Here is a 14398-nt window from a genome sequence, read left to right on the forward strand (position 1 = left end):
GGGCCATTAGAGATAGCTTCAGCAATGATATGATGAGCCCTGATGGGGACAGGGAGGATATATTGTATGTAGGCCACAGCCAGGAAAGTCCTTTCGCCAAGGTTCCCCTATGCAGCGAGAGCAAGATAGAGTTAGGGAGCAGGTACATGGGAGGTAAAGGGGTATCAGGAGAAATTTGGGCATAAATACTAAGGGTTCTTGGATTAGGATTATGATACATGGAAAACCAAAGCATATTTTGGGGGGAATTAATGTTACAGTAGAAGGCATTCACTCGAGCTGGAAGACAAGGCAGTCAGACAGGTGCAGTCAGGACTTTACACCTGTTGTGGTTAAAAGTTGCAAATAGAGTGAACAGTGTTATTATCATGGTATGGATAGCGTTTAACCCTGAGTCTTTATGCTCTGGTCAATAGTCAAGGTTCATTAGAAAACACAATAGCATTACCCACAGACATACTTATTTCCTTCACTGTACAGCAAAGAAAGGTACTGAAATCTGTTCATTTTTATTTATTTTATTATGCTCATAATGTTTCAGTTTTACAATTACAACTGATACAGACAGGTACATTTGCTAACATTTGCTTATCCCAAATTATTTAACCAATTCATCACTGCCAGCTCCTCCTTCCCCTTCTCTAGGCTTTTAGCCATTATTACTATTATCTTTATAATTTCTTTACTATTTATTTATTTATTATTTGTAAGGGACCACGTACAATATTAAACATACATGTTACCATGTCATGCATTGCAACAGATTTTTCAATTTGACTTTAAAGCTACTAATATAATTACTACTCTTTATGTCATCTGGTAGGGCGTTCCACTGAGCAGAGGCTTTCACAGAGAAAGCTGACTGTCCAAAGGCTGTGCTATGAAAGGATACTGTACAACCTCTGGAAGCTATTCTTGTGGATTTTGAAGTTATCCAGTGTTATCCCAGTGAAAGTGAACAGAGAAAGGAGCGGTCCAGCCATTTAAAATGATTTACTAGACACCGATTTGAGAAAAGAGCAAAATTCTCAAAGCTCACAAGATGATGTTGATCTAATATCCGACAGTGATGATATTGAAAGGGCTTTTTATCCAGAATTGTTTACGTTTGTTTAAACAAGGATTAATTTGGTCTAACTTATCCAGTTTCTCCAGCCTGCCCCCAACACGTAGTACAATAAGACATGTGGAAAAGGATCATGGCATGCATAAATATCTTGGCTGCATACACTAAGTTTCTAATTTGTGTAAAAGTTTTCTTTAGTAGTTTTTATCATTATCTTCACGTGTTTCCTAAAATTGAGATTTGAATCCAATGTTACGACAAGACATTTAAGGTCAGTAACTAACTATATCAATCTTTTCATCCTTAATGAAAACGTCAACATTAAGGGGCTATACATTGGTTAAGTGATGTCCAATGATCAAGCCCTTCAGCATCCTTTTCATAGCAGCAGGTAGCCTCTGCTAGCTCTGCTGTTTTTGCATGTGTGCACAACAGTTTAATCGGCATACATTTACAATTGTACCCCATGCCACATGCGGCAGTGATAGTGACTAATTGATCAAATATGTTTTGCGAGATTCTTTCCAAATATCTGAGGCTCTAGCGTGCATGTGGGAGATGGCTGGTCTCAGTGTGTCTCAGAGGTGCGAGGTAAGTACAGATGAGCTCAAGCACCGAGGTGGTATTTTGCTCACCAATGCTGGTCCACACATTATCTCATTACATTGCATCGCATTACTCATCCATGTGCTGGGGCCGATGTCTCGCTGCTGCTATTTTTAGGCTTATTGAAGTCATTACTCTGTAAACGCATAAATCGGCATTGTCACATGGCTGAGGAAAGCAAGCTGTGACCACCTCCTCTGCTCTCCTCATATCAAGGCTGTAAGATATTAAAGGAACACCACAGCAATATAGATATATTTAATAAAATAGAATTTCTTAGCACTGAAAAGAATAGAATCGTATTGTAGCCTATTCCACATAACCAAAGATAGCTTTGCCTGTAAGATATCAAAGGAACACCACAGCAATATAAATATCTTTCACAGATTATAATAGTATATTAGTGTATTCCATGTAACCACACAGCTTTGTTGTCATATATGGTTTCATAAGAGTTATTCATATGACTGTATGAACAAATATGCATTCAGTGTAATTACTCTAAACCCATGGAGTGAGAGACAAGCTATGCTATGTGCTACCACAGTCATTTTCTGCACAGAGTAACCTGGTTGATCAGTTAAGCGCACTGATGACTTTGTCAGCTCCTAAGACCACCAGCCATGGAACCTGTGCTCCATACATTACCTAACAACCAACCAACTCTGAATTGCCTAGCAGAGTGGCGTAAGACCTGCCATAGATTTTAGCATGGTGCCCTGAGCCCCATGCTAAGAGCTGCCTGCTGTTTGAACCTCAGCCACCCATCCATCAGACATGACACTGGAACGTGCTGATGGCCAAGGGAAAAAGAGAAGGCCAACTTGTAGTGTTGTGGTGAAGAAATGCCGTGAGTTATTGCAATTAGGGCAGAACAAATGACCCATCATGCAAGGAGCCAAGTATTCCACTGCTAACTATTGGACTGTGATCAAACGCAAGTGCCTTTGTGTAAACCTTGATGAACCTATACATAAGATTAACCTTCTATTCTTTTCCAAACATTTGTGCAGTAGTTACCAAACTTACTTTTCTAGTTGATCTGCTATCTCACAACTGATGAAAGCAAGATTCATCCATAGCTATGCTGCCAAAAGAAACTGAAATGGTAAGTTACCATGATAATTAAAAAGGTTTTAATATATAAACTATATATGTATAACTTTCATTTGTTCTGGTTGTCTTAATTAGTTCAGTATAGAAAACAACAATGACAAAGCTTTAATAAGTCTTTTATTCAGAAGGATACAAAATTATGTGAAATGTATTTCATTCATTCTTATGAATGCATTGTTGATAACATACGGTAAGCACCAGACCTTTCTGCAAAATATTTTCTTGAATGTCTGACATGGTCTGTAGACTATGGAGAAAAACAATGATTGAAATGGCTGAAATCTCACACATTATTTATACTTTATATTCAACATCCATAACAGATGGTCAAAGGTCACCAACCATTTGTAAGCTGGTAAGCACTGTCGGAAGCCCTTTTAAAGTGGTTTCATAACCTGAATTTAAACTGCAACTTTAGAACCTCAAAGAAGTTCACCTTTAAATCTTCAGTAAATCCACACTGGAAGAGTTTTCTTTACTCCCAGGCATTCAGATGACAGGCTGTCTTGTGGTAGCATCATAAGCCGTATTATTCAGTCACAGAGAACAACTATTTATTTATTTACAATTGTCACTTCTCTGAAATTGGCATGGTGGCTAAATGCTGCATTGTAAAGATTATGAAAATCATGTTTGTGCGACATAATTTCACCAGGGGTTCAACCACAAACTCATCCAGAAGATCATTCTTTGGTCTGTAATATTTCATGTTTTGCCCAGTCCTGCCAACCTCCAGGAAAGTGTTTAACCCTGAAAGTGAAAAGGGAGACATTGAAGTGACAGACTTAGTCAAACATTACCTTAAAAGAAAGGAGAAAAGTTTTACAGCTTTGATAAGAGATCATTATAAAACTCCAGACAGGTGTTTTCCATTTCATCATTATGCAAAAACAGTTTGACCCTCAAAGTCATCAGGTTACTTCTGCAAAATTATTACTTTTTTTTTTTTAGATATTAGCCTTCTTATGAAGATGGCATACAAGAACAACAACTATGACATACAAGAACATGGATTACATTTGGATTTATTATTGTCCATTCTGAATAGCACTGATTGTTGGTATTTAAGTCCTACTTTGAATAGCCCAAGGAGGCCGCTGTGTCCAAGGCAGTTTTGCTCCTCACTCCCGCCAGACAGGTGAAAACGACGTTCTCGGTCTGCGAGGGCATAGTCCCTCCGTACTTCTCCTTGAAATCCTCAGGACTGAGCTGTAGTGCATTGCTCACCTGTCCCACTGCAGGTGATACACAACAGTCGAACAATGTACAAACCAACTGCAAACTCGCAGTGTCCTCTCAGTTACTAAGCACAAGTTCCATGAGTTTTCTGTACTTTACAATTACCGCAATAAATAGGGTACCATAGAATACATTATGATGTCTATGGAAATGACTACACGACGCACAAAGCAGTTTTAGGTCAGTGGTTTAAACAACTGAAACAGCCACTGTAATCCACAGTATTTTTAGAATGGGCACCATATGAACGTTTTGTAACAGCAAAGAAAGACTTACAAGGCACGTTTATTGACCCGGGAATGTTTCCGTATTCTCTGAGTTCCCACGGCTCACGCACGTCGATCACTGAAGCTGTTCCTGCAGCAAGCAACTTCTTCAGCTGCTCGTAAGACACGTCGGTCTCTTTGGAAGAACTGAAGTTACGCAATTGAGTTTTCCCCCTGCAGGTCACAGCGGGTGTATCTGAAAATCAAGCATATAAACATCTGCTAGTCACACACCGCAAAGCACAACTGAAACTAAAAACAGTGCACAGTATAGTGGACTGGCAGTCAGACACAGCTAACGTTACTGTCCAGCGTTTCGTCAAATGTCATTGACGAAAGTAACACTCGGTAACAGAGTTCGGCATAACATACATGAATGGTCTCAGGGGTTTTCTCTGACATATTACACATTAACATGAACGTCTCTTGTAGTGATTTATTTTAGGGCGGAGACGGATCTGACTTTGTTAGTCTACTTGGATGGTGATGTCAACACTCACACTGCACGCAAAGGGAATGTGTTCCGAGAGAGTTCTTCAATGTTCTTGTGGCGCAAGCCAGATGAATGACATTTCTGTGTAAGACACGCGGAATAATTCTTGACACTTTCAAACAACTATTCAAAGCCATGACCAGAACAATATCAAAGCCAAAATCAATATATTTAATACAGTTGCGTCACGGACCTGTACTATCGCTACTACTAGCTAACTAGCCCCGCTGTGCAGTACAGTGGTTATGCAGGGGTCAGTTCGCATCCTACGTTTTGCGTGAGAATGTACGGCACACGACGAGGATCATACAAGTCGGAGAACGTGCAGTAAATGCTGCTAGTGCATTTCCCACATTTAGCAGAAGCTTTGGAGTTGAAATTATGATTCCTCTGAAATATGTTCACCATCGAGAGAATATCAAGGTCTTTGTATCCCTTACATAACGTAACTGACAGTATACCATTAGTAGAACTGAGGGCACGGAATAGAGGATTAATTCAATGTCGTGCGTTTTTACTTCAATTGGTCAGTGTAATACAATGTTATGTTTCGCAAGCTCAATTTCACAATTAACATGGCGAAATGATATTTGAAATAGTAGCTGCATATGATCATACGTGCACGACTATCGCATGGAACAACCGTTTAACAGCAACTGAAATGAGCCTGTATTTTGAAATCGCAAATTAATCGACTAAGGTTTGGCCTAAATAGGATACCGTAGTGGGTCAAATGTTGACTTCAGCAAAGTGAACATGTGACTTTCTGTGGTTGTAATGGTATCGAAATGTTCTCAGTTGTGTTACCTGAAGAAGTGTATGATTTGATATTTAAAAACATTGGTATCTTTCAATACATAGTTAACATTTCTCTAAACAGTTTGCTGAGTTGTCTAGGTGCTATAGTTAGCATCGCGCTGGATTGTAGTATTCAATTGTGAACCAGTTACCCACAAGCTAGTTAGCCAGGACAGAGCAGAACAGCAAAAGGGGTGAGTTGTCATTAATTAACTCTTTCAAAGTGTCAGTTTCCAGGGGAGCTGTCTAGTAAATTAAGCTGCAGTTACAGGCGCAGTCTGATTGCTCTTCATACTGACTTCTCTAACGTCTGTAGATTCTTTAGTCACCCGGTGTTTTACATTTCTTAATGGATATAATACACCGTAGCAAATATACGCGTTGGCTGACTGATGAGCTAACTACCCAGCTGTCTCCCTTGCCTTGTCTTCCCTTGTTACTGCGAGGTTAGCAAACTACGTGAGACGTTTTACATCCAAGTACGCCGCAAAGCAAGTATGTTTAGCTCAGATTCTTTATTAAACAAATCGGAAAGTAACAAACCCTATCGAATAAGTTAGCAGATCATCCAGAAAATCATTAGGCCCCTCATAATTGACGAGAGTGAAGTAAGCGGTAATATGGGGGGGGGGGGGGGAGTGTGTCATTGGGTAATGGTAACCTTAAACGTAAAGCTGCTTTGACCGGTATGGCCACACGTAAACCAAATCTGATATGTTCAAGTTAGTTCAGCATCGATAACACCGAGTTATAGATTACTTCCTGGCAGTAGATGAGTTAGTTACTGATGTTCTCTGGTCTGGTTATCATAAAGAATCATGCAAGGAGATGCTTTGGGACAAGATGTGCCTTGCTCAGTATTTCAGTAGTTCTCTAAATCTACAAACTGTAATAAGTGCTGATCCTATAAGTAGGCTTCTGTCCCCGAAGAGACAGAAAGGCAGAGAGAAGGAGAAATGTATAAGGAGGCTCAAAGGCCATGAGATGTTTTTCTTTAATTCCCTGATGGCTGTGCGCTATATTTAAGTCTTGCCCTGAAACTGCTCTTTATTTAGCTATTCTAACCTATGCAAGTTAGCCAAGCTTTCACAGGCTCAAGTCATGCCTCTCACAGTTCCCGTGAAGAACACTTAAGCAATTGTCTATATCATTTGACAGACAGATGCGGCTCAAAGACCCTTTCTCTTTAAAGTCCGCCGACATGACAAAGCGGACTAGCAAGCCGAAGAAACCTCGGGATGAGGAGTCCTCGGATGAAGTTGGTGGTAAGTGGAACACTACCCCTTACTGTATGGAAAACGATTGACGATTTTGGCCTTGCAGAGACATTATTATGAAACAATGCCAAGGAAGCAGGCCCGAAGTATCATTTGCTGACGTTTATACGTCTGCCTAGTCATGTCTTTACTGCTCTGGGCATTGCACCAGCTGGAGTCTAATTGTGATGTTGGGGACGTGTTCTCTCTGTGTGCAGGCCTTATGTGTCAGCATGTCGGCAAGGCAGTGGACCTGAGCGCGGTGAAGAAGGCAGTCACAGGCAACGTGTGGTCCGTGTGCGGCGAGTGTTTACGGGAGAGGAACGTGAACGAGGGGGAGTCCACTGGCTCCCACGACATCCTCGTGTGCCTCAAGTGTGGCTTTCAGGTGAGGTGGTGCTAGGGGAGAGAAAAGACTTTGACACACACACACACACACACACACACACACACACTGACAATGTCATGGCCTTTGGGATATCATGTAGCAGTAAAGAGCAGCAAAATATGATATGCTTTGAATGCAGAAATGTGCTCCACCTCTGACTGTCTGTATCAGTCAGTGCCCTCTCTCTCTCTCCCATATATCTCTCTTTCTTTCACTCTCTCTCTCTCCCTTCCTGCTTCCCTGTCTGTTTCGACGCTCTGTCTCTGAGTTCATTTCATAATTATGACTGCAGTCCTCTGACCTCCCACCAGTGATAAATAGGCTATCCCAACATTTACAGGGTCTTCATCATATCGTTTACCTGTTTTCGTCTTGTTTTCCTCCAGGGCTGTAACCAGTCAGAGAGCCAGCACGCCACCAAGCACCAGCAGACCCATCACACAGAGGTCCACTGCATCACCATCAGCCTCAGCACCTGGAAGGCCTGGTGAGAATCCTCCATCTGATGCACCAATCACTGACTGCCTAAAGATTCTGAGCCGCTTAATTGGTTGCTTTTGTCCACAGGGACTATGAATGACTGAAAGGCTTCTCAGCAGTTCTAGAAAGTATATCCCTGACATGTTCTCTGCGGTGGATAAAGAAGCATTGATGAAAGGATCGTGATTGATTGGTTAATCCCCCTAGTATATTTGAGTTATTAGTAAATAATCCATTGTAATATAATTTTGCAGAGCATCTGCTTTGGTTCTTTGACATTATTTAGTACAGTCTTAGCCATGGGAAAAAAAAGTGGGACAATACCTCATACATTACACATGTCTCTGCCATTAAGGTTTTAAATGGATTTCTTCAGGTGTTTTGAATGTAATGAAGAACTGTCCACCCACTGCAACAAGAAGGCCTTGGCCCAGACGTTGGACTTCCTCCAGAAGCATTCTGTGAAGGCAACAACAGGTGAGGCTTGGGTGTCCTTAAGTATACCTAAGTATTGATGTTTGCAAGTCAGTAAGATTTATGTTGAATGAAGCAGAAATGACTTATTATGGTGATATTTGGGGTGATATTCTTATACTTTCAAACTCCCCTCTCTTTTTATCTTTGTTTCAGACTGTGTTATAGAGTCATGCTTAAGACTTTTTTCCCCCTGGATGCCCCTAATGTGTGTAATGAGAGACCAAAATCATACCTTGAATTTCAAATCTGATTTTTTTTTTTACTTGCTGGAGTGTACCTCTTGCAGCTCCCCATCACCCCCTAGTGGCCTTATCATCCAAAATGTCGGTCTGGACTGCACTTTTTACTCTTTATTTAGAATTACATCATTATTGCAGGTCCCCATTCATTTTGGAGGGTTTGAAAAGAACCTTTTACTGCAACTTTACTCAATTGTTGAGTGGGTGAGGCAGAGTTGTACAGAACCAAATTCTATTGTTATATTATATTTGAGTGGCTGACATTAAGACCAAGTCTTTTTGTTGTTGTTGATGTTTGATTGAGTTTTGTGTCAGTCGTTTTTCTGCAGTCGTCCTTAAAGGCGTGCGATCAAAACACGTTTTAAGCATTTATTCTGTAAGTTGTTTGTTTGTGTGAGGCTGTATATGTTTGTGCGCGTGTGACATGGATTGACATAGGTCAAGGTCGCATATTGATTGTGCACTGATTGTGCGACACAAGGGAGACAAACTAACATTGTGCAAAACATTGGCTGTCAAAGACTATTTACAATGCTACAAGTGTGGAGTGATGATGGCAGGGATGCACGATAATATAGGCATGACAGACATACGAACTTTCTGCCAATGTCCCTGGCCAATAAAGTCTTTTGGAGGCATACAAACCTATTCAAGTAGGATGAGAATTACATTTGTATTTGAAGGTTAAAAAAAATCATCTAATAATTTACATCTAGTCCAAGTTGAAATTATTTTCTTATTTTTCATGAATGAATGTATACATTTAGGGTAGAATCAAAGGAAACGTTTTATATCTGTTCCTACAAGAAGTAGGTCATCACATTAACAGTAAGAGGTTAATTCTAATGCAGGAGAGACTTGTCATTCTCCTCAATGAAATAAAAAAAAGATGTGTTTTATATCAGTATTGGCATCAACGATCGGCCAAAATGAGTTTGAAAATATCAGCATATCGAATATCTGCAAAAATCATGCGTCTCTACAAGATGGCACCAAGGGTCTCACTACACGGCTGGCAACTTCAAATTGGGGGACTCTTAATTGACCTTAGAGTCCTTATCAAAAGATGGCCAAGGACTAACCATGAGGCTGCCTGAAAAGAAAAGCCTGAATGCCAAGCTGACTTTGACTTGATTGACACCAGACGTAGCACTCTAGGCCAACTTTTTGGGGAGATTTTTTAAAGGTAAAAGTTGCACTTTTATCTTTTATCCTTGCCTTTGAGGAAGCACAAATGCCTAGCCTTGTGAACACAGAAGGTTCTTTTTTTACGGTTGTGCGTAAAAGTTTGGGCACCCCTGAGAAAAATCCCAATTTAGTTGAATTTTGAGGTGAAAAGAAGTTAATACAACCCCTGCAGCAAGAACATAACATTAACTAAAAGCAGGTCAATTTAGCAATAAAGCAGGTCATTTACCATTTCAAAAGCTGATGAATCCTCTGAGTCCTCAAATGTTGTGGCAACACTCAACAAGGCCTCTCTCTCACTGACCGAGGATCTGAATGAACCTGCCCACAAAGCAAATATAAAAAAAAGGTCAAAGCATTTCCAGTTTGTCATTTCCAATGACTGAAAAGTTATTAAGAAATGGCTGTTAAGGGCAGATCTTGAGGACCAAGAACACTTTCAAATAAAACTGCATGGCTGCTGGGCAAAAAAGACGACCAAACCCATCATGTGACTCAAAAGACCTGTAGGACGATTCGTCTGAGATTGTCTGTCTTGAAGACCCATCAACGGTAAACTTTACCAACAACTTAATATTAAATATTGATGATGTATGCCATGTAAAATCTAAATACATTTCATTTGGAATGTTAGAATTGTGTTATGATTGGCCACAATCACCAAAGGTGTTTTTGGAGAAAAAAGGAGCTGCATTTGATGAGAAGAATCCCTTGACAACTGTTAAGCATGTGGGTGGATCTATTCTGGTTGGGATTTTCTAGCAGCCAGTGGCACAGGAAACATACCAGTGAAGGGAAGAATGGATTCTTCTAATATCAGCAAATTCAGAATGCAAATGTCATGAACTCAGTCAAGAAACTGAAGCCTACAAGATGTTGTGCTCTACAACAAGACAGTGATTTAAAGTATACCTCTAAATACACTATGAAGTACTTCAAGCAATGCAAACAGTAGCTTTTGGAATGTCCTGCAGTCCCCAAAAACATGATGTGCATACAAGACGCCCTAAATGTAGTGATCTGCTGGGAAGAGTGGGTGAAAATTCATGAGTCAAGAATAAAGACACTTTTAATTGTGTACAAAAATAATTTGCAAGCAGTGATATCTGCCAAACGAGCCTTAGTTGGGTGCCCAAACTTTTGCACAGGCCACGATTTCTGTATCTTTTCTTTTCTGTATCTTTTTTTAAGTTCGTAACACAGCGATACAATTTGAAGAAAGCCTCATTGTTTAAAAATGCCTTTGCTGCAGGGGTGCTATTAACTTTTTTCACTTAAAAAAAAAAATCAACAAAATCTGTCATTTCCACAGCGGTGACCAAACATTTGCATACAACTGCATGTGTTTACACATTAGCTGGGACGTGAGCGGTGTCAGCCACTTCAGCTGCATCCTCACTTATTCCTGGCGATGGCCTCGGCTGAATTAGACACCAAGAGAGCAGTCTGATTGGTCTTAAGCCCACATGGCCTTACATTCTACATATCCACTCAAGTCGAACTTGATTTATGTCTGTGGAACCATTAACAGTTCACACTGTCTTCAAGCGCTTTACAGAGCCCATGGTATGAACACCTTAGAGCAAACACAAGGAGACATTCTGTGCTACACCTCTTGTGCTGTCAGTCCCATACTGGTCCTGTCCAGTTTGCAAGGTTTTGGTCCTGTGCCCTGTGTTCTCTCCATCCTGTCCCAGTTCTGTCCAAAGCCTATACCCTGCCCAACCTCAGGCCCATGCCCAGCGTTTGTGTCCCGTTCCCTAGCCTTCTCCCATGTCTCATGCAGGAGTCCAGGAGTCCTGTCCTGGACCACAGTGTGTGTGTGTGTGTGTGTGTGTGTGTCCTCAGCCCTGTGTCCTACGCCGGCCTGTGCTGCAGCAGCAGTGATGCTCCAGTTCTGTTACTGCCGCCTGGGTGCCCTCATTAATACCATTAGGCGCTTGAGTGGCGCTGTGCGACTGGGTTCCCTGAAGAACGTGAGCAGCTGTGTGCCGTGCAGATCCTCCTGCGCTCAGCTCCTCTGTGTGTGTGTGTGTGTGTGTGGGGGCTTGTGGGATATGAGGTCCAGCAAACAGGCTCCAGGAGGATCAGGCAGGCAGGCTTGTGCAGCTGCAGCCCAGTCTCGTAGAGACACGTCTTCAGATTACACACACACACACACACCTATCTATAAAGTCACAAATTACTACTTACATTCACACACAACGTGACAATCACATTTTTGTATAGATGTATTCCACTATTGTCTGTTTTTCCACTCTGTTACTGTTCGTCTCTTGTTTTCTCTCCATCTCCCTCTTCTTCTGTGCAGTGTTTCTCCTTTTCTTTCTATTGCCTTGATCACCGCTGTCTTCTCTCTGACTCTGTCTTTCTCTCCCTCTTACCCATTGAGACCTCTCTCTGTATTGGTGCTGCTGTGCTTTAAGCCTTTTCTGTGCGACACAATAACATGTGCGGAGCAGAGTGAAGTGGTTCACGGCCCCCTTTCCTGGGTGGGGTCGGGTTCTGGCCCCTTACCAGCACACAGGACACGGGGCAGCTTAGAGGTCCTCTCCTCTCTGCTCCTCGCCAATTTTCGTGTGTGTGTGTGTGTGTGTGTGTGTGTGTGTGTACCTGTTTTCTCTTTCCCCTCCTTTCCTCTGTACTCCTCTCCTATTGTCTTCTCCTCTCTTCTCCTCCCCTTCACTCTCCTTTTCTCTCTTGTTCTCTCAAGGCCAGTTGGAATGCCTCTCAACCATACGTACACGTATAAAGGTTAAGGTCTGGTGTTAAGGTCCCCCCCCCCCCCGGTGTATCAGTCATACAAAGGCATCCTGTGGGGGCAAGGGAATTAACCACTTAGAAGACTCACCACTGTACCACCAACACCCAACGTGTACTGTGCATGCGGAACGTTTTCAGACCCTTTCGAGTTTTCCACATTTGTCATGATTCTGACTCATCTGAAAATAGATTGAATACATTTTTTCTACCCACAATTTTCCACAAGGATAAAGTAAAAACAGGTTTTTTGAGTTTTGTTAATTTATTAAATATAAAAGACTGAATCAAACAACTATTCAGACCCTTTGTCATGCAATTGAGCTCTGGTGCATCCTACTTGTATCAGTGGTCCTTGAGACGCTGCCCAAGAGCACGGTATCCTCTGTTATTCTCAAATGGAAGAGATTTGGAACCACCAACAGTCTTCCTCGATCTGGCCACCCAGCCAAACTGAGTAATCGGGGATGAAGGGCCTTGGGTCAGACAGGTAACCATGAACCCAGTGGTCCTTATCAATGAGAACCAGAAGGACTTCAGTGGAGCACTCCACCAATCAGGCCTTTATGGTAGAGTGGCCGAACGGAAGCCCTTCCTCACTAAAAGGCACATGACGACAGGCTGGGAGTTTGACAGAAAAGCACCTAAACGACTCTCAGGCTATAAAAAGCAAAATCCTCTGGTCTGATGAAACAAAGATTGATCTATTTAGCCACACTTCCCAACGACATGTGTGGAGGAAACCAGGCAGTGAGCATCACCTCATTAATACCACTCCTAGTCAAACACGGTGGTGGCTGCATCATGTGGTGGGGATATTCTTCTGCGGCAGGGAAAAAAAAAACCTGTAGTGGCCAGAGTTCGGACCTAACCCCAATAGATTATCTCTGGAGAGACCTGAAAATGGCTGTGCACCGACGCTCACCATCCAAACTGGTTTAGCTTGAATGATTCTGTCTTAGAAGAATGAGAGAAACTTCCAAAAGAAAGGTGTGCCAAGCTTGTAGGATCATCCCCCAGAAGACCTGAGGCTGTCATTACTATCTAAGGTGCTTTAAGCAAGAAGGGTCTGAGTACTTATGTAAATAGGATATTTCACTCTTTTATTTGTAGTATTTTTACAAAACATATTATTTTGTGTAGATTGTATGGTGTGTAGATTGATAAGAAAAACAAGAATTGAGTCTGAAACATAATAAAATGTGGAAACCTTGAAAGGGCCTGGATGCAGTGAATACACAGCTTAAAAGACACATAACACTTAGCTATGGCCTACACACACACACACTCATGGCATTCTTGATGACGATGGTTCCATTCAAAACTGGTGGAAACACGGACTGGTTCGCTAGATGGCACCAATGTTCAAAGAATCCTGAACGAAACCAGTTTTAGAACCCATTCCCTGTTGGTCCAGCACTCATCTATGACCTTCATGCACACACACAAACAAACACACACTCACACACCACTTACCTACGGCCTCCACACACACACACACACACCCCCCCCCCATTCACCAACGGCCTTTACCTACACATGCACACAACGCCCTCTACCTATGCCCCCCCCCCCACACACACACAGACAGTCACATACCTGGAACCCAACATCTCTTCCGTTCCATGTCTTTCAATTACCTGTCGGCATTCTTCCTGATCGATTGTTCGCTGCCTGGCTTGCTAAATAGGAGCGGGATGGGAGGTCATTGTTGCGGGTACGCCAGGAGCTCTGCAGGCTCCTAGCAGGTGAAATTGGATTTCAGCTTGAAGGCCAATGGGGGTTTTTTTCTGGAAGGGGGTGCGCTCAGGTCTGTTGTTGTTGTAATCCCCCGTCTCCCCACCACCACCACCCTCCTCCCACCTCCCATCATAGGTCTTGAGTACAAAGGAACCCCAGTAAGAATTTCTCTGAATGCATAATAGTTTTGTGCAACAACAGCTCGGAGAAGAAAGGAAGGAAGTCTATTAACTGGGCTCTCTCGGCAACAAGGCCTTCTGCTCAAGCACCAGTGCGCCAGTGAAAG

At 42.1% G+C, this 14398-nt stretch overlaps 2 protein-coding genes across 4 annotated transcripts in view; one reads left to right on the forward strand and one right to left on the reverse strand.

The window, feature by feature from the left end:
- Positions 1-2888: 2888 nt before the first annotated feature.
- tstd3 (thiosulfate sulfurtransferase like domain containing 3) lies at positions 2889-5043 on the reverse strand. Its single transcript, XM_012824563.3, has 4 exons — positions 4794-5043; positions 4304-4489; positions 3864-4023; positions 2889-3538 (listed from the first exon to the last, which is right to left on the reverse strand). Exons 1-4 carry the CDS (start codon positions 4921-4923, stop codon positions 3472-3474), a joined length of 543 nt encoding a protein of 180 aa, XP_012680017.1. The 5' UTR covers positions 4924-5043; the 3' UTR covers positions 2889-3471.
- A 40-nt stretch (positions 5044-5083) lies between these two features.
- The window catches only part of usp45 (ubiquitin specific peptidase 45), a 43564-nt gene continuing 34249 nt past the window's right edge, over positions 5084-14398 (forward strand). The window contains exons 1-5 of one of the 3 annotated variants that reach the window (XM_031576023.2): positions 5084-5209; positions 6743-6849; positions 7059-7228; positions 7615-7715; positions 8085-8185. In XM_031576023.2, coding sequence (XP_031431883.1) covers positions 5184-5209; positions 6743-6849; positions 7059-7228; positions 7615-7715; positions 8085-8185 — 505 coding nt within the window. In that variant the 5' untranslated portion in view covers positions 5084-5183. Of the gene's footprint in view, positions 5210-5527; positions 5779-6742; positions 6850-7058; positions 7229-7614; positions 7716-8084; positions 8186-14398 lie in introns of those variants that run through there. The other 2 variants (XM_031576024.2, XM_031576025.2) reach the window with 2 other exon arrangements.

The sequence above is a fragment of the Clupea harengus genome, chromosome 11 (assembly GCF_900700415.2).
Source record: "Clupea harengus chromosome 11, Ch_v2.0.2, whole genome shotgun sequence".
Lineage (NCBI taxonomy): Eukaryota > Metazoa > Chordata > Actinopteri > Clupeiformes > Clupeidae > Clupea > Clupea harengus.